Source organism: Osmerus mordax, chromosome 7 (genome assembly GCF_038355195.1).
Source record: "Osmerus mordax isolate fOsmMor3 chromosome 7, fOsmMor3.pri, whole genome shotgun sequence".
NCBI lineage: Eukaryota > Metazoa > Chordata > Actinopteri > Osmeriformes > Osmeridae > Osmerus > Osmerus mordax.
The window spans coordinates 11,919,189-11,939,405 of record NC_090056.1 but is presented as its reverse complement, the minus strand read 5'-3'; the positions used below and the strand labels follow the sequence as shown (position 1 = coordinate 11,939,405).

Genomic DNA, 20,217 nt, shown 5'->3' with positions numbered 1-20,217 from the left:
AGCCTGCATTTGGGACCCGCCGACGCTGACACTGTGACCCTCTGGCTGCCCTGTCGCTTTGCTCGCCCATCGCTGTCCCGGCCCCGGCTAGACTCAGCCCGGCCTTCCTCCCTTTCTCCTGTTTCCATGCGCTGACATTTTTATCCCTCCAGTTAAAACTTTTAAGGGCCCATTATCTAAGAGGAAGGAATGTTGCTTTAATGGCCTGGTGGCTCCATGTTTAGGCCACGCTCTCTTAGCAACCAACCAACGCTGCCGTATACCGAGAAAGACGACAGGCATCGCTGAGCCCAGGGGCTTCCCTCTCTATCCCGGCGCCCCTCGCAGAAAATGGGCGTCTGCTGTTCCAGGACTCCTCATTTCACTGTCCCCAAAACTCCAATCAGGCCGTAAAGGCCCAGCATGTCCATACACCACTTCACGCTCCATTGTAGGGGCCTCTCCACTACATGGGCCCTAAAGTTTAACTGAGCGGACCATGGCTGGCTGGCTGGCTGGCTGGCTGGCGCTGACTGGTCGTCTGCTGTTTAGGGCTGAGGTGCGGTGAGGAGGCGAGGAGTGCTCTGCCTGGCCCTTTGTCCTGGGAGACCTGGCGTCTGCTTCTCCCTGAGAGGCTGGATGTTAAACTGGGTCCTGCTCCCTACCCCCACGTTTTAGACTTTCTCTTGGTTGTCAGAATGTAGCCAAGATATACTGTCTATAATCAGTCTTTAATTTATCCAATGACTTCGGCTATAATAATAAGTCATAATGATAATATTTATCACCTGCTGTATGCAGACTGTGTTAACATTTTCCCTTCATCCTTAAATTATTCTGGAGTGGTAATGAAGTCCTGTTAGACAGACACTACATTATCCAGCTATGTAAAGGATTGAATACCTGACATCTGGCATGATTAGGATTTCTCAATTGAATTTTGAGTTGCATTTCCTTGTCTGTACAAGAGACTTTTATTCTTTACTGTCCCCGCAGAGGAAGCAAACTCATACTCAATGACTCTTTCAAAAAAGTTATTTCCAGTATTTGTGTGTTTTGTCTGAATGGTACACCATGCTTGGCCCTGAGCGAGTGGACTGTTGTGTCTGTGGCAGTGAGGACTGTTGTTCTACAGAGTATATTTAAACTCAGGCCTGCTCAGAGCCAGTGTTGCCCCTACACGTTCCCTGTGAGCGTCTGTCTGTCTGTGTGCTGGGCGGGTCATGACCTGTCTTGGTTGGTTACCGCTGTGGCAAGGCTGCCGGAGAGAAGCTCTCCCTCTGCTGCACTCACTTAATTGCTGGGTGTTCTTTTTTTCCACAAGTGCAGTGGTTTTCGATGTGGCATGTCCGTGTTCGATCGTGTGAGAACCGATGTCCAGTGGGATCCTGGACAGCTATTTGGAAGGTTCCACCCCGGCCACATGGCTTGTGCCCATATCGCTTGTCGAGCTCTCTCTGTATAAAGTTGCTTATGTTCTTTTAGAAGGTTTCTACATTTAGACGTTTTATAGGTCGGCAGCTTGTTTTAGGGGACTGGGGTGTTCTCAATCTGCAGTCAGCAGCTCACTTTCCCATCTGAGCATGAAGGGACACCTTTCTCTCTGTTTCCTATTATTTATTTCTATTTCATTTGAAGATGGAGACCCCATAGAAAATATGATAGCTTTAGTAATGATAAAAACTGGAGGTATTTGGCAGCCAGTTGAAGTGAACCGCAAAGCGTGGGCTACAGCTCGGCCATGGAGAAAAGGACCATTGTGTCAGCACTTTGGCTTTTATGGGTCCACAGAGAGGTGAGGTCCCAGGTTCTGGCCCCGGCCTGACTCATTATTGATGGATGGGTCTGCGGTATTAGCAGAGAGGGGTCTAATATAGTTGCAGAGGGAGGGTAGGGATTTCTTGGGATGCATAGTGACCTTAGTAAGTGATTTTGAGGGTTTTGTTGAGGTTGCCAAGTTGGAAATTTTACCCCTCTGTGTGGCGTCTATCTCGCCTTTGCGTTAAACGCACACAGGGAACTATTGGACTCCCTTTGGAATTCCACAACTCCTGCTTGAGTGTGGCCCATTGTGCTGTTGCATTTAGGTGAGCCATTGATGCATGTCATGGTCAAACTACTGTAATCTCTATGAGGTGGTTGGATAGTGTTGACCCACCAGGAGATGTGTGATTGGCTAGCCTGGGAGTGATTGCAATACCCAAGCTGAGGGATCAGAAAGGATCAGGCGCTGGATATCTGACCTCCCAGCACCTCCTAACAGACTTAAGGTGATGAAAAGCTTTAAAGTCAGCTATCTAAATTACTTGTCCTTTTTGCACCATCAGCTTGACAAAATAGAGAGGGACTGGAAATATGTCTCTGACATCAGTCCTCAGTGAAAATAAATAAAGAGCCAGTTGGGTTTTTGGCAGAACACGTGGAAAACAAGAGGGTATCATTAGAGCAGAATCTGGAGGCAGGCGTTAAACTGTATAAATAAGTCCTTAAGGATTCAACTTTGCATTATCGTTGTGCTCACATGTGTCTGCACCTTTTTACTTAATGATAGTCTTTCCCCTCTCATGGCACTTCATGCTTCCCTTTGAAGAGTTGTTGAGCATAGGCAATTCTCAGTTCAAGATTGACCTCACACTCTGCCTTTAACTCTGCACTTGCAGATTGCAATTCTGTATACTAAGACATCATGAGTTTATCAGTTTTATAACTGTAGCTGATCATGTGCATACTGATGTGTTACAAATGTGAATGACTTCCAACAAGCTGTGAAACTTTACTTGGCAAGATAATGAAGTCCTCTGCATGTCAACAGATTTAATGAGCCTTCATTGGAGCAACTTTCTTCCTTCATTGGGAGGAGAGCTCTTTGGTTTTTTAATGAGGGAGGAGGGGACTTGTCACTGCATCAGTAGTGATGACAAATCATTACATGGAATGAGTCAGATCCCAGCCTCTGTAGTATTGTGGGTCACATTGTAGCGGGGGAGGTGACACTGTCTCCCACAATAAACAATGACATCAGTGTAACCTGGGTCCCAGGCTCATGCCACAGAAGACCTGTGCTCCTCTCTTTCACATTTACACATCACACACTGTATGAATAATGCATTGTGGCAGTGTCACCTCTGGTACAGCACAGAACTATGGAGGCGTCCTCCGGTAAAGGCATCCTTACGTAATGAGTCCCAGCACATTTTTTTCTGGGCCTGTAGAATGTGGTGCAAAGTTTAAAATGCTTCCTGAGTGTGTTCCACTGGCCTTTCCTTTGAAGGCGTTACCTCTTCTAAGGTTTTAGCTATGTAGGTCGTGCTTCTGGGTAGAGTTTGATCTTCTCTTCACACAGTCTCTTCTTTCTAGCTTAACAGAAAGAACGTGTCCTAACAAGCCATCATCACTCCCTGAGACTTTGGCAAAGGGTGCTGTCCATGTCAGTCACCACGTGCAGACTGATTAAGTGTGTGTGTTTGTGTCTACAGTATGTGTGTGCGCTTGCGTGTGTGTTTGTGTCGAAGTAAATAGACCTCTCTCTCTCACTGTCTCACCCCTGTCCTTCTCCATTAGCAGCGCCGCCAGGAGGAACTCAGGAAGGGCCCACCTGTATGGATAAGAACCATGGCTGTGCCCACATCTGCCGTGAGACGCCCAAGGGAGGCATCGCCTGTGAGTGCAGACCTGGCTTCCAGCTCACCAAGAACATGAGGGACTGCAAGTGTAAGTGGGACACACCCAGATGACAGGATCATGTCAACTGGATGCAGATGTACACATCTATGTATCCACTTTATCTACCCTGCCAGCACTCTACAATGGTTTTAGGGGGGCGATTAACAGACTACCACCTGTTATCACAGCGAAAACCTGCCCATGACAGACTATGGAACCCCTCACACACACACACACACACTCCATGACCCCTCCACCCCCCACCCACACAAACTAATCCCAGGGTGCATACACGATGAAGTAGCTATCCCATTTTCATGAGCAAGGATGGGATCTTTTGAACCAAGACTGTAAACCTAGCAGGAGTAATGAGCATTCATATTGTACAGTGTAGGGCAAGCAGGCCTGTTTCTCAGAGAGACCCAGAGGGATGGACAGCGCAACAGGGCTCATCCTGTCATGGCTGGGGCCAGGGCTGATGGGGGATTTGTCTGTGTTTAGATAAGGATTGGAGAAGTGTTATTCTACTGTTTTTTCGTGACGGCCCAGGAAGAAGACAGGAGGCGTGGAGGTGGGGGTGGGGGTGGGGGTGCAGACAGGATGGCGGTGGAATCCTGGGCTTGACTCTTTGTCGGTCTGTCATCACAGGTGTATTTAGAGTGCTAATGTCGACACACAACACTCTGACATTACTCACGCACACACACACACACACAATCAAAACATCCCTAGGCGTATTTGACACCCATTGTCATGTTGTGGAAATGTATGAAAGTCTCTCTGTCATTGCATGTTTTGTGGCCAGCATGAAATCTCTTGTGCCTTCAAGAAAAATTCAAGGAACGACATGTCAACATGTCAATATCAGCTAATATCGTATTCTTGATTTTTGATAATAGTTACGTGAAAGTGTATTTCTGTGCTTATATGTTGTCACTGTGTGCTACTTGGCAGTGACCTGTAACTACGGCAACGGGGGTTGCCAGCACATCTGTGAAGATACTACACAGGGGCTCAAATGTTCCTGCCACATGAAGTTTGCCCTTCACACTGACGGAAAGACATGTGTAGGTGAGTGAGCTCACCCTGGAGGGGCTGTGGACAAGAAGACAGACTAGAATCTGAGTTAGACTGAGGAAACACACCCCACCAATACTGTTCACACACTGGTAGGCAATGTCGATGAACTGATCAAAAACATATGTGAATACAGCATTCCTACTATTATTACTCCTTATAATGTTGACAAAAATGCATAATTATTCATCAAAATATAATAGTTAAACAAACCCAGACCTACTCATCTGACACACAAGGACAAAAGGCTTCGTCTCTCTGCCCCTTCTCTGCTGCTGATGCTGCTGCTCTAGTTACTGCTGTAACCCTCTCTCTGCCCCTGCCCTGCCCTGGCCCTCTCCTCTCTCTGCTTTGCTAGCTCCTCTGCTCTCTCTCTCTCTCTGCCACCCATGCAGCCAGACAGACACAGCTCCTCAGGCCTCAGGTCAGATCGTCAGTCATGCCACTCTTATTTGACCTGAGCTGACCTAATCTGGTCAGATCTACTGGGATCTGGTCATGTACTGTTCTCAGCTGAGCTAAACTGTGCAGACTGACCTTTAGGCGTTGCCCAGTTGAATTGCACTGCAGGACAGGTTTCTATGGAACCAACATTAGTTTTATTGTATTTGGCTGACCTCAGACGTTTTTAGTTGCGAGGCTGGTTGCAGGGTTTAGCTGGTTTTGGTGACTGGTAGATTTGTAGGCTGGTTCTGATGATTTTCTTGTGGTCACTTGACTAATCTCCACGTTTGAGTGGATGTTTGACTGGAAGGTTGCTTGTGATGGCTGGTCATTGCTCAAAGTCTGGGGGCCAGGCCTGTTTACCACAGGGCTGAGCAACTCCAGGTCCATGTCAAGGCCTGGTCAGGAACCATGTCTTTACCGCTGTTCAGCGCCAGGCCGCAAGGCCCGCCACAACCAAATGAGAGGTCTCAGCCTGGGCTCCCCAGCCTGGGCAGACCTGCGGTGGACATGCCAGCTGGGGGAGCAGGCCGTCAGGCAGGATCTCTGGTTTCCCCCACAACCTCTGGGGTTACAGGGGTGGATGGGGAAGCACTCTGCGGTTGCTACGTCTCCCAGACACTCTATTAGTTAATAAAATCCCCATAAAACAAACAAACCGCCAAGAGGCCCTGACTGGAGAGTGAGTGACAGGATGATTGGAGCGGCTTCAACCAGGCCCTGCATCAGCCAGCCAGGACAGCCACCTTCATGAGAAAGCAAGCCTTCAGGATGAGAAAGGAATTCTTTTCTGGTTCCAAAAAACTTGTCATGGTTTCTAAGCACGCAAACATCCAATCTGTCTTAACTAGTTTAATGTAGAAATCATTTTCGGCAACACTTTACCTTAAGGTTACATTAACTACTATTGTAACTACATAGTAATATCTATAGTTACAACATTGTAGTTGCATAGGAGGAACTGCTATGTAGTTACACGTCAGTATGGTTTAGCAGTAAAAGTTACAACACAAGTGAAACTTGGTATGGGGAAGTTGGGCTTTCCATTGGTAAGTGGATGTTAACATTGATCTTGTTTTGATAACACAACCTTCAGCTGTCCCTTTACAACATCCACTTACCCCATACACCTCTCACCTATACAGTGCCCTCTGACACCTTTTTAATAACCTACACTGCTAACACTTAATGCCATTATATTACATACTATACCCATTCCTATGTTCCTATGTTTTTAATATTGTAGGTATTGCTATGTAGTTACATGACAGTTAATGTACCGTAACTTTAATGTAAAGTGTTACCCCATTTTCAGTCTGTGTGCTGACAGAATCAAGAGAGAAATGTAGCTTCTAGGCCCTCAATCCTTAGTCCCATCAGTCGTCATAGAGCCTGACCAAGCCTCATGAACATATTGTTGAACATTAGGGCTATACTTTACCTAACTATTACTGTACCTAAAGTTGATACCAAAATGTTGTAGTTGCTAAACCTTCTTCCCTCCTTCTTAGTATGAGGAATTTTTCATATCATACAATTTCCTTAGAAACTCATTAGCACATTATCTGGGTTATATATTCAAAGTGGGAATACCTCCAACACCTAATGAAACACACTCAGATTGCACAATTGCCCTACACTGTGAATGGCTTTGTGCAGAAGATCCATTTAGTTCTTTCCGCATGCTTCAGACTTTTCTTTATTAATCGTGTGTGGTGTTTCATGTGCAGTCTAGCAGATCTCCATTCATTGTGTTGTGTCTGTCTCCACACCCAAGCCACTATTCAACAATAGTGAGCAATGTGCAGCTCCGTCATATGACTCAGTTTGTTTCATCTTTTATGTCTGTGTCACTTTGACTTTATTGTTATAGTGCAAGTCAAAACAGATAGGCTTTTAGTGGTTATTGTGTCAGTGTAGAGCACCCTATGACCCCCCCCCCCACACACACACACACACACACACACACACACAAAAGTGCACACACATTAAGTGGTGTGATTTCATTTATCAAGAAAAACACATTTGATTACCAATCATTTCCATTAAGGTTTAATTTACAGCAAGCTGTCTCACTGTGCTTGTGTGTGTTTAGACATAAAGATTCTGTAGATCATCTTATCACAGCAGAAAGGACTAGACATTATGTGGAAGTATTCAAGCTGTTAGTACCGCAAATCATAAACATCCCCAAATAGCAGGCAGATGCAGACATGCTTTGGAGTTGCAATCATCTGAAGAGTTAGTCACACTATGCCATCCATCCACACATACACACACACCGACACACACATACACAAACAACCCACATGCACAGATACAAACACAACATATACATGCATGTAAACACAAAGAGCTGCTCTGTCCACATGCTCAAGCGAGTAACTCACAAACATACTTGCATTTCGGGTGGTCCATGTATTCACAATGTATAGTGGTGTGTTGGAATGCATATGACAGCGCCCTGTCTTCCTGTCTCTCTGCGTAGGGTAGAAGCATGGTTTTTAGGTAGGGCATGTTGGGATGGAGTCATGTTGGGGTTACTATGGCATTGGATGTAAACATTGCATGCTGTGCGGTCTCCTAGACAAGGAAAAGAAGTACCACTGCTTCTAATGGGTTTCTATGACTGTAGGGCGGGGCATGGAGTTGTTATCAATCACTGATCTGACATCATAGTCATGATTGGATAACCAGGGTAGCAGTGACATTATAGTTTTTGACTACTCAACATCCCATTGAATGGCTGACAGCAAAGTGGCCCATAGTCTGAGTCTGGGAGAATGAGTCTGGCTATCCCTTTTCTGCCTACTTAACGCTGCAAACTTTCTTTCTTCTATCATAACTTTTTAACAGTTTATACTAATGCTAGTTTGAAAACAACAACTTTGCCTGGTTTGTGTGTTTGCATGAATGCATTTTAGGAAATGCAACTTTTTCCTTGAGGTGTCACCCTCGCTCTTTCTATTGATAAAGATCTGTCATCGCCATTTTTTAAGCTAATCATGACAGTATTTGGCCAGATCTTGTCAAATTTGTCTTTATTTATTGATTGTTTGAATGTGTAACCCAGATCAGAGGGATGGGGTGGTACAGTATGTATTACATAAATCTAAATCAAATACAACTTTATTTATATAGCGCATTTTATACCAGAAGGCAACACAATGCGCTTACACATACTCTGTAGAATACCAGCAAGCTCACATACATCAACACTGCAGCTTACATTGTCTTGATTACAGGTGTTCTGGCAAATGGTTTAACAAAGAGCACTAAAGCAGTGTTTTTGCAATGTGTGTGTGTGTGTGTGAATGCATGTGTGTGCGAATGCATGCGTGTGTAAGTGTGTGTGTGTGTGTGTGCATGTGCGTGCGTGTGTGTGTGTGTGTGTGTGTGCAGGGGAGAGGAGTGTCCAGCCCCCGGCAGTCCCTCAGCTGTTTCCCAATGGTAAATATCTCTGTTCCTCTGACTCCCCTGTGGGGGTCCTGATTGGGTGTTGGGAGGAGGGGAAAACTAACCTATCACATGCTGACTAGTCCCCTCCCTCCCAGAGGGGCATCATCCTTCTGACCCCTGACCCCTGACACCTCCCCATCTTCCTCTTCCTTCTGTGAATGCCATTTCAATAACAATGGTGGCTGCCTATGTCACACCATGCCTTTTTAAAACCCAGCTGGGGAAGGAGATCTTTAGAACATGAACTCTTCATAGCAGATTACAGTATAAACCTGATAGTATCAAAACATCAGCGTCTTTCATTTCCATCAGTGTCCTTCATTTTAAGAGTTTCCATCACTAGGTGTTTCCCTATTAGACAGTATATCTGTGAATGACCCTTGTAGAATGTGAGTACCCTTTGATTGATCATAGTAGGTGTATTACTAATGACTGAGTTAGAAATGTATTGACCTTTCTGAAAGGCCCAAGGCTCTCTGATCCAATTATTGTGATGGCTCTTTAGAACCAGCCAAAGGGCTCTGGGTTTATTTGTGTTTTCAATCAGCTGCAATGCACGGACTAAGCTGCACCACAGTGTGCTGGGCTGAATCGGGCACATCTCCTTAGCCTCGCTGAAGCTCCATTGGCATGGTATTAGCTCCTGAGAGCCCGCCAGAAGGCCGGCCGTGATCTGATCCTCTGATGATGGAACACATGACACCTCTCATGTCAACACCTCTCATGGTTCATGTCAACTTGGACCAAATGTTTTATACACAAAATAGCACTTTTGCTAGTCATCATGTGCCTGGAAAGTATGGTCTTTGTTATACAATGTATTCCAGAATTGAAGAATGAAAGTACTACTCTTTCACAGATATTGTTTTTACATTTGGATAATTGAAATTACCATATTATGATAAATATAATCTTGTAAAATATTTATGAACCTGCTGATTGAATAGTCAGTGAAAGCAAGTTATCCCAATTTTCCGGATTAATGATACTATTGTGATGTAACAATGATGACAAGGAAATAAATACATAAATCGAATTCATTTAAATATTTCAAACATTGGCAGACCAAAGAAATATGACTAAATTAGACTTGCTCTGTTACAAATGTTACAGATAAAGAGATAGAAAGGTTGGAGGCGGTACAATGATTGTTATAAAACTAACAGTGAGTAACAAGTTGTTACCATGGAGGCGTGTGGTCATAGCAGGGGGCCTGCCGAACTTTACAGCTACCTAATGAGGCCAGACATGGACACAACCAGCCATGACATAACTTCACCCCCCTGTTGATTTCAAAGAGGCTGAAAACTAGTGGTGGTTAGCATCTGATCACGTGTGTTTTTTGTTACTGAAAAAGCCTTCACCTCTTGATCTCATTCTCTATCCAGTCAGCAGCTCTCTCTAGAAAGTGACTGACTGCATGACTGCTGTTGGCTCCACACATACAGAACATAGCTTATACAGTAGCTTGTTGGTGTGTGTTCCGTTTAAGGCCCCATTATTTTAAAGGGTGAATAGTCATTGATTTTTGATGTACAGTACACCAGCGTAGCTATAGTGCTGTAACAGATCTGACTGGGTACTGGAATAAACCTTGTTTGTGCATTGGTAGAGTTGAGTTATAAGAGCTTTTGGGGGATTTTGAATGTAAATGCGAACCAAGCCATAACTACGGCCATGTCCATAAGAATCTATAACCTTAATTGTGTTGGATTGGCAGTCAATGAAAAGTCAGTCATCCCATTAGTAAAATATGTTCCAAGTCATCACATCATACAATTTCTGCTATACTGTAGAGTGAGATGCATTCACATCACATTAACATATGGAACCCATAAAGACCTCGCACTTGACATGTCACAACCTTCATATTGGGATGTGTTTACGAAAGTCTGCCCACTGTTCATTTTGGGCTACAACCCAATATACTGTTAATGTGCCTGGTCTCCATCCAGAAAACACAACCCACACGCATACCAGAGTTAGTGTTTCTCTCCCCCTTTTTTATTGGAATGCCATAATGTCATAAATATTTATTTTCCCCCTGAAACACATTATCATTACTGTTTGGTGAGATGGCTGTCTGCTAACTGACTAAGCATTTTGTAGACATGTCCCGACAGTCTTCTCTCTCTGCTTGCCAACTCGCAGTGCCTCATAGTGTGCAATTTATAAAAACACTCTGTGCCACACACTCATGGCTGGGCAGTAGGACTCACTCTACCCAGAGGCACACAGGCTACCTGCACCCAAACAGGGCTGTGGAGCCACAGACAGCCCCAGGTCCCAGGGTATGTTTACAGTAGTTGTCTGCCCCGTCATGGGTGCTACCTTCTGTGCAGTTTCATGTCAGAGAGAAGAGAGTGAGGTGTTTCCCCATAGGGAGCAAGATCCGGTGTGGAAACTGAGGCAGCTGGGCCTCCTCTCCAGTGCCACGTGTGAGAGGGCTTCTCTGTACCAGCCCAACCCCGCCAGCGTTCTGCGGTGAAGCCATCAGCCACTCCAGCTGTGCTGTTGCCATTTATGAGATAGGCTCATGGGTCCTTAATAGACTTGGTTTGTGAATAAACTGCCGACCAATATCCCTGCTGCCAACAGAGCTACTTCACCTGATTATCCTGAAAGTTGTACATAAGGTTTGGGGGTTTTAATGGAGTTATTTTAAGCCATTGGAGATGCTGCAGTAGATTATTACGACTGTGAGCTCTTTAAAGAGAGGAACATATTTTCCTCTGTTTTTAAATGAAAGTCTCAGTGGAATTTGACTGTATATGTAGGTGAAGACCTGGCTATCCTTCCCTGTCTGACTACCCTTTCCTCCTCAAATAAGTCTTGCTAACGCAGAAACCTGGCCTTCTGAAATTGCTTTTTTATCCCCCAAATGCCTGGAAGGTGTTGTCGAAGCCGTGAAAAACATGATTTTAAAGAGGCGCATCTGTGAAGAAGTGCAGCAGTGGTCCTCGTGATGAGGCGAGGCTGATGTCCTACTCTAACACTGAGGGGGTCCTGACTCACCTTTACTCGGGAGCAGGAACACAGACACACACACATACTTGCTCACACTTACACACATGCTTGGTAATATGTATTCTGATTAACAAAACTCTCAGCATTCTTGCCCTGTCTCTTATGCATAGCATAATATAATCGATTCTTTTCAGTGTTATTTAATGTGATTATTGAATAGTTGATGGATTTCTAACTGTAGCCCTCAGCAGTCAATTTTCCCTTAAGTTCCCAAGAGAACTAATCTTTCCCACTTTTGTTTACTTAATCCAATTCTTTTAACCTTGTTATATACTGGAATGAATGAATGTTTGTATGTTCTTATATGTTGGGTTGGAGGAACAGTTGAGGAGTTCTAGACCTTGTTCTTTCTACAGTCTGATGGTTGCTGTTGCTGTCTCTTGTTCGGCAGAGACCTGTGCTGTTAACAACGGTGGCTGTGACAGCACATGTCATGATGCGGTCACAGGCGTCCGCTGCAGCTGTCCTGTCGGCTTCACTCTGCAACCAGACCGCAAGACCTGCAAAGGTAGAGTACACTGCCCCTCAGCAAGCCCACCCTCATCCACCTGTCACTCACCTCATACAAGCAGCACTCTTTCACATGCCAATCAGGTACAATCCACTCACTCAGGCTGTCAATCATGTGGATAATGACTGTTAACCTACCCTAACCCACACTTTGTTAGTCACAAAATTCCATAATCCTGTCATCTACTCTGCTCTCTTTTTTCATCTCACAGCTATTACACCTGTTACAACCCAACGTTCAAACATCCATCACTCATACACTTCTAATGTAATGTATTCACCTCTGGGCATGTTGCTTAAGATTCAGTAGAACTGGGCTACCACTGCACTGATAATGTTTCACACTGTATGACTGGACACATGTACAACTTACACGTCTGGTCCCCTGCCTCTTGCATAGGAAATCAGGGTAGAATGGTTTTCATCATCATTGTTTAGCATCTTAAACTTCTGAAGGTTGACTCATCATTCCCATTTGACATGTGCAATGTAATTTATTCAAAGAGGAAACATGTGTTTAATTACTTTAATGTTTGGGACAAACAAAGAAAATTTGAAATTGACAAAGAGAGGGAGACGTGCTGGACAAGCAGCATTCCTGCTGCCAAGATGCCAAGAATAGGAATCTGCTTCCCCTCCAGTCCTCATAACATTACACTAACAACTCTGATAAAAGTACATTGGCTTTTATTAGTTTGGTCTGAAAACTAAGAAAAGAAAAGCTAACTCAGACAGCACTGGCACAAGAAACAGCAGATGTCTGCAGGCGAGGCTCTCTCTCAGGCAAGGGGGAGACAGAGTCAGAGAGACAGAGACAAAGAAAGAAAGAAAGAAAGAAAGAAGGAAGGAAAGAGGAGAATATTATTTTATTCCGTTTCTGATGCATTTATTTCAACCAGATGATATGGTCTCCCTCCAGAGACAAACGGCTTAGAACCGTGAATCAGATTTAATCAGAACCACAACCAAACCTGCCAGGCCTAGCCACCAATAAAGCAACAGTGAGCACATGATAAATCGATCGGACATCAACCAGAAAAGAAATGTGCACATTGATGAATAAAGGCAGAACTGCCCCCGCCCCCCCCCCCTCCCCCCATGAGGCACGCTATGGTTGGATCCTACCCCTTATAGAACATGGTTCAGTGAGGAAATCATTGACTCCCCTATGCATATCTCTTTTAGGAAAACAGCCAGTACGGTACCCAGCCACAAGCAGCATTCTACACACAATACCCTCTAAACTGACTGTTTATTCTCTCTCCCCAGACATTGACGAGTGTCGTCTGAACAACGGGGGGTGTGACCACGTGTGCAGGAACACTGTGGGCAGTTTCGAGTGCAGCTGCAAGAAAGGCTACAAATTGCTGACCAATGAAAGGACCTGTCAAGGTAGGAACCCACCCTTCTGCTCTGGCTGATGTGGTTCCCTCCAAACAGCAAGGATTTAGTGGATGCTAAGGATCCTGGGGCACTCTAAAGCCTTTCAGACTGACAGTTGTTGGTAAGGTAATATAAGTGTGGTTCTGCATCATGCCTCCTGAGTGTTTTGGCTGCTGACCTGGCCTCTCTGGCCTCTCTGGCCTCTCTGGCCTCTCTGGCCTCTCTGGCTTCTCTGGCCTCTCTGGCCTCTCTGGCCTCTCTGGCCTCTCTGGCCTCTCTGGCCTCTCTGGCCTCTCTGGCCTCTCTAGCCTGTTTGTCAAGGAGAGCCTGTGGTAGCCACAGCTCAGCGGGGGACCGGGGAACTAGTTGCAGAACAAATAAAGAGTTTGCCGTGGCGGAGTACAGGTGTGGAGAATTAGAACTACAGCTCTGAACCAACCCCTGTGTCTTGGGCAGAATCAACCCTCTTAGAAACATCTGGAAAGAGAGGAGGCCAGGCCAAGACTGCAGGACTCACGCAGTGGAAAAACAGATGACGTGCATTTCTTTCTCTTTCTTTATTGATGTGGTCAATCAATATCCAGCCTGGTATGGATCATCGTCATGCAAGGGATTCAGCTTTGAATTGTACCATCCTATGTAGTATGTACACAGTACAATGATGGACAGTAGCAGTCATTCTATGTGACAACCCGATGAACTACAACTCCGGAAAAGATTAATAATTTGAAATCGTTTTTAGCAATGCACTTATCGCAAATATCCAGAAAATTCAGCCTTGTGGTTTTTTTCATTACACAGCCCTTGGAATTTGCTTTTGTGTTGTGTTACAAAGTACTGCTGTACAATACTGGAGCGCTCTGTTTTGTCTAGTGGGAAGGGCTTTTGATAAATCTTGTTTTTCCTCCCAGTCCTTGACCTCCCACCCTCCTTCTCATCACTCTCTACCTGCCAAGTTACAGGGGAGAGGCTAAATGAGACCACGCCCAACAGTAAAAGAGTAATTGTGTTCAAATTGCTTACAGGTTGGTGCAGCTGGTACAATAATATGTGGTATCATCAACTCCTATGTGGAATACTGTGTAATTTCAGTATGCCTTGGTACAAAGAAGCAGGCCTGGGATTCTGCTTCTTGTGGCTTTAGATAGATGGATAGGAGGTCCTGCTGTAAACCAACAGTACAACTGGAGACCTCTAAACTGTGAACGAACAACATCAAGCATCAAGTAGTTGGCCCAACGACAATGAAGTATAACACACAAGACCAAACAGTACTACCATAGGCGTTGTTTAATTGTTTAACTTCAACAAGAATATACTGCTCGACTCTGCTGATCACACTCTAATCTTGGTTTTTCTGCATACATTTCTATCCAGCTTTCAAATCATGCTATCAATCTATCAAATCACAACTGTAAAATTGTGTGTTTGATTTGAGTAGCTGTTGATTTTTATCTTACAACTATGCAAACCATTAAGTGACACTTGATTTAATGAGACCTATTCCTGAAAGTATATTGAAGCGTTATAAATCCAGCTGTCACTTGCAATGTATCAGCCTGTAGAGTGAGGGGCTTAGGGTGTTGTTCAAGAAAGTATACAGGGGGTAGTGAAGTGTAGATTGGACTCTAAGCCTGCTGGACTCACTCCAGGCATTCCTCACTACTGTCAACACACAAACACACACACAAACACATACTGTCAACACACAAACACACACACAAACACATACTGTCACCCCCCATCCCAAGCTAAGTCCCATGGGGGCATTGTGGGAGTTACTTTATCAGATCCTCCGTCTTCTGGTGAAGAAGGGGCATCTATGATAAGGGTGTTATCTGTTCTCCGTAAACAGCCTTTCATTTTCTCTGTCCTGCTTTGTTTCACTATTCTATTGTTGAAACATTGATTTAGTCTTGTGGGTTGTGACTGTGTGTGAGGGGAGGCAGAGGTGAAAGGTGAGCCTTGGGGCAGCTTGTCTCAGTGAGTCAACAGAGTCAGACAGGAGGACAATATTTTGGTGACCTGTAGCTCTGCTTTTAGATGTTCATCTTGCTCAGTGAGAGTGATATGGCACCCCATAAATAGCACACCTAAGTGAAACTGAGATGCTGTGATTGAGAAGGCCAGACAAGGGTGTTACTGTCTGTCTAAGTTCCAAGACTGCAGTCAGTGTTCTCTGTGTCTGTCCTCCTCTCTGGTGTCGTGGTCTCCAGCACGTACACTCACCCCTCGTCCTGCCCGGCTCCTGCATACCTCACCTTACCTGCCAACCATACCATCATACAGGATCATTCAACATGGCCAAAAGCCACCACCATGTCATTGCGCTGCTCTAAGTACCGCGCAGTCCTTACTGCCAGAAATAGGGCTGACAACAGAGGGTTCTAGGTTATTTCCTCAGACTATCAAAAACATTTTCAAATGTGAAATGCCTAGGACATCTCATCAGTAATGTCAGCCCCTAAGCCTTACCCAGCACTGGCTCTTCAGAATGTGTTGTCATGGGGGATGACCAAAGGTCCCCCAAGAGGACAGAATAGGAGACATTTCGGTGTGAACTGGTTGTCATGGGGAGTGATGCACACTGTACAAAATATCAAAAATATAAAACACTTTTATTTTTCCCCGATGTTCAGTGTCAGACAGAGCTGAACTTCCATTTGGGAGAGTTCTATCACAACCACTTTACCTGGATACATATCACCTCCTTTTGCCAAATTGCTGTAATAAAAGCCTTCTTGGTGCATTTGAAAGCGTTTGAACATTGTCTCTGTGTCCCTCCTGGAGCACTGAAGACATCCTGTCTAGTCTTTTGAAATATGATCACTTTATAAGCTTTTAATCTTAACCCAAGCTCAATTCTCTGGTTGAGGGTATTCTCACAACGGACCTGCAGTCGGACAGTCAACTTCTCTCATTGTTAATCTGAGCAATGGTTTATATGTCAGAGTATGGGGATTGTTGTTCTTAAAGTCAAACTCCTTATACTAAATCAGGAGTTTTATTAGGTTCTAGGTAACCCAGTAGTTTTACCCCCCCCCCCCCCCTGTTCCTCTAATTGGCATTTAATGTATACTATCATCACTATACATCAGACTTTATTATGTGTTTGAAAGACTGACAGTTCCTTAAAACCAGAAAAAGAAGGCTCATGGTGGGAGAGATGAGACAGTGATATGCTTGGGAGCTTCTAAACATTTCAGTCCTATTCAGTTTAGCCAATTAAATCCTCTATAAAGATATAACAAGGCTCCATTCTCTTCCTAGCCAAGCCTTCTGCACAGGCAGTCTGGGCATGACACTGTTAATTACCGACATTTCAAAACTTCAAAAACCAAATGGCCTCCTTATTCCCTGTATGGGTCTAATGATCTAGGGTCCATTGTACTGAGAAAGGACAGAACAGGAGAACATGTATGGGGGAGTAGTGCAGCTCCATTCAGCCCATACAAGCTCCAATCTAAAAGCTAACAATAGACAGGAAGAGGTTGTTGTGCAGTGGGTGGCAGGTGGCAGGGAGGGGTGGCAGGGTCAGGTATGGGGGAGAGAGCTGGAAGGACATGGGGGAGAGAGCAGGGTCAGGTATGGGGGAGAGAGCTGGAAGAACATGGGGGAGAGAGCAGGGTCAGGTATGGGGGAGAGAGCTGGAAGAACATGGGGGGCCAGGGCTCTGAAGACAGAACCATGACCCTGCTCTGTTCTCACATTTCTCTGCATTCCTTGATAAGCAAGACTGCGTCTTAGACAAACGATTTCCACATGGCCTCAGACCTTAAGGCCGGGAGGGTAGAGAGATAGCCGACTGGAGGAGGGATCATTAGTAACAATGAAGGCCTCATTTAAAGTGGGGGTGAAACGGAGACAGGAGGTGATTGACAGGTAGCAGTGAAGTACAGCCATGTGGACCTGGTATAAGGGTGTGTTTCCTGTGTGCTGCACTCTGGAGGAAGGCAGCCACCTTCAAACACCACATAAAATCATTATCAATTTAGAAGAAACTATAATTGTGGTTTGTCAGGTTTTTGATTGATTGATTTTAATTTATGACTAGTCCAATCTGTCACAAATATAACATTTTGGTTTAGTGTGAACTATTTGAGAGCTTATGTAACATTGCTCTCGGGCAAATGAGCTCTGAAGTTTTGTTGTTCTTAAAAGCTCGGTTTTTAAGTAAAAAAAAAAAACATGTTTTAAGAAATTGCGTAACAGATTTCTTCCCTTCACGTCTGAAACCCAGTGTCTCTCTCCCCACTCTCTCCGCAGACATCGACGAGTGTTCCTTCGACCGGGCATGTGACCACTCCTGTGTCAACTCCCCTGGTAGTTTCCAGTGCTTCTGTCATAAAGGCTATGTTCTGTACGGCCTGGCACATTGTGGAGGTGAGGTGACACTTCTATTTCCCCTCTCAATTCCTCTCTCCATCCCATCAATCACAGGTCCACCACACGTCCTCTAGATCCCACACCTCACTGCTAACTTCTCTCCTGTACATCTCAGGTTTGTTTAGAACACCACAATACACTTGAACTGTCATTATGGCAGTACTTCTGCTAAGTATAGCCTCTTATGTAGGCTTCCTCTGTGTACTGTATTTCATGGCAGTCTGGTAAATAACGCTCCCTAAGATAGCTACAGTATTTAGTCTAGTGCTTGCAGATGGGGTGTGGGGTATGGGTTATGGCGAGGGTGGGGCTGGGGGTGGGGCTGGGGCTGGGAGTGGGGGTGGGGCTGGGAGTGGGGCTGAGGGTGGGGTTAGATGTGTCAGTGGGACTGTGTCGTGGTGCTCTCTGCTGGTGCTCCAGAACAGCCCACTGTGATAGAGCCAACGGAGAGAGTTTTGTGTTCCAAACTGCAGCTCAGGTCTACACGCCTGGAGGAGAGAGTCAAAGGGGTAGGGGCTGGGAGGTTGGCGCATGAGGGAGTTTTCCCAGAGCTCATCAGCCTGTTTCAGTGTCACCTTTGATGGCGTGTGTATCGCCTGCTAAGATCTGCCACAGTCTCCAGAGCCTGAAGGCACGAGGGGAGGTGGAGGACAGAGAGAGATGGCACGCACCCTCAGCACACAGACCAAGAACGCTGCAAGGGTTTCTCTTTTGCAATGCATCTGTCACCTGTGCTTTTGACAGGTCTACCATTCTAGGAATGTTATGACAGCAGTATTTGTAGCTTCTAGGAAATGCAATGTTGCAAATACTAGGTGCATGAGGGTAAAAAACATGATATACATCATTTAAAACACATATGTAAACCTAGAAAATGGAGTGGTAAGGAATGTAGATGGTCGCTGGGCTAGCATGAGTCCTTCATGCTATTGTAGAGAGATGGTGATGAATGACTTCCCCATCCTCCTTGTGCCCGGCATCCAAACTGTTAGATAACCCAGAGATTTACGGTCCTGCCCCTGCGTCCTGCCCCCTCTCCCAGGGGTGACCAAGGCTATGTTTTTCCTTGTCTGGTGCATCAGCAGAAATATAGACAAACACCCCTGAAACATCCCTTGCTCACAACTTAACAATGGGCTCACCCCAAACAACCTCTCCTGAGTCGGTCCCATGCTGCCCAGGAAACTGGGAGGACCTGTAGTCTGCCCCCAGACATGAGCTGAGGGCAGAGATGGCAAAAGTACACACATCCTTCACGCAAGTTGAAGTAAAGAAGTATGGACTATACTTAAGTAAAAAGTAGTACTTACTACTACCTGCTTAAGTGTTTTAGTAAAAGGTTGCCAGAAAGGTTGCCGGAAAAATCGATACATTCATACAAAAATAAACTACATATAGACATGCAGTGCATTCGCCAGGAATCCTTTTTAACATATGACATATGATATGATGATATGTCCATGGGTGATTAGGAATGTCTCTATTCTAAGTCATGTCAGCATCGCTAACACCCTCTGTCTCATCCATAACGTTAGCCATAAGCTTAGAACAGGCCGTTACTTTGTAGGGTGCTGTTACCCAAACAAAGAGAAACTCCACAAGGCCCCGCAGCCAATAATGTAGACCTATTATCGTATAGACTTTCTATCCTCAGACCAGCTGGCCAGTGCTGCCTGTGTGTCAGGCTTGGCACATGGATGTCATCACAGATGTTGATATGACTTGGAGAAAGAATTGCAGGCACAGGCCTTGCTGATTCATGAGGTCAGCATCAGCGCCTAAAAGGCATCCTCTTCTTTCCTCCCTCACACTCTCATTTGACATGAACTTCTCCCTGCTCCCAAAGAGTTCACTGCCTCTGAGCGTTTCTACAAAGAGAGAGGGAGAGTGAACTCGATGGCTCTGCTCATCGCAGGCGTGAAAATCAAAAGATAGGAGAGGGCTTGTCTTCCATATTATCTTGTTTCGAGGGGGTTTTCTGTGTTTTTCTCTTATTCAAATGGGGCTGCCTGCCATGGAGGTCAGACATCCGCAAGGACGCGTCGCGTCTGACAGGCTGAGTGCTGCTGGCAGAGTAACAGCAGCCAAACACTCCTGATGAAGTCATCATCATCTCCATCTGGGAGTGAGGAGGCGTGCAGACTGCTTTTATTCACTCTGAATAATTGAATTGGACAGGGAAGAACATTGTATATCAGCAGGCCACATCATCAATCATGGACATTATCCCTGTCTGTCTTTCACACCCTCTCGCTTGGTTTCTCCGTCACTTACACTGGCCTCCATCAT

At 45.2% G+C, this 20,217-nt stretch overlaps 1 protein-coding gene across 1 annotated transcript in view; it reads left to right on the top strand.

The window, feature by feature from the left end:
* scube3 (signal peptide, CUB domain, EGF-like 3) overlaps positions 1–20,217 on the top strand; it is a 44,467-nt gene that overhangs the window by 18,360 nt on the left and 5,890 nt on the right. The window contains exons 5-10 of the mRNA XM_067239049.1: positions 3,541–3,690; positions 4,597–4,713; positions 8,566–8,613; positions 12,041–12,157; positions 13,429–13,551; positions 17,809–17,925. Of these exons, the coding sequence (XP_067095150.1) occupies positions 3,541–3,690; positions 4,597–4,713; positions 8,566–8,613; positions 12,041–12,157; positions 13,429–13,551; positions 17,809–17,925 (672 nt within the window). The remainder of the gene's footprint in view (positions 1–3,540; positions 3,691–4,596; positions 4,714–8,565; positions 8,614–12,040; positions 12,158–13,428; positions 13,552–17,808; positions 17,926–20,217) is intronic.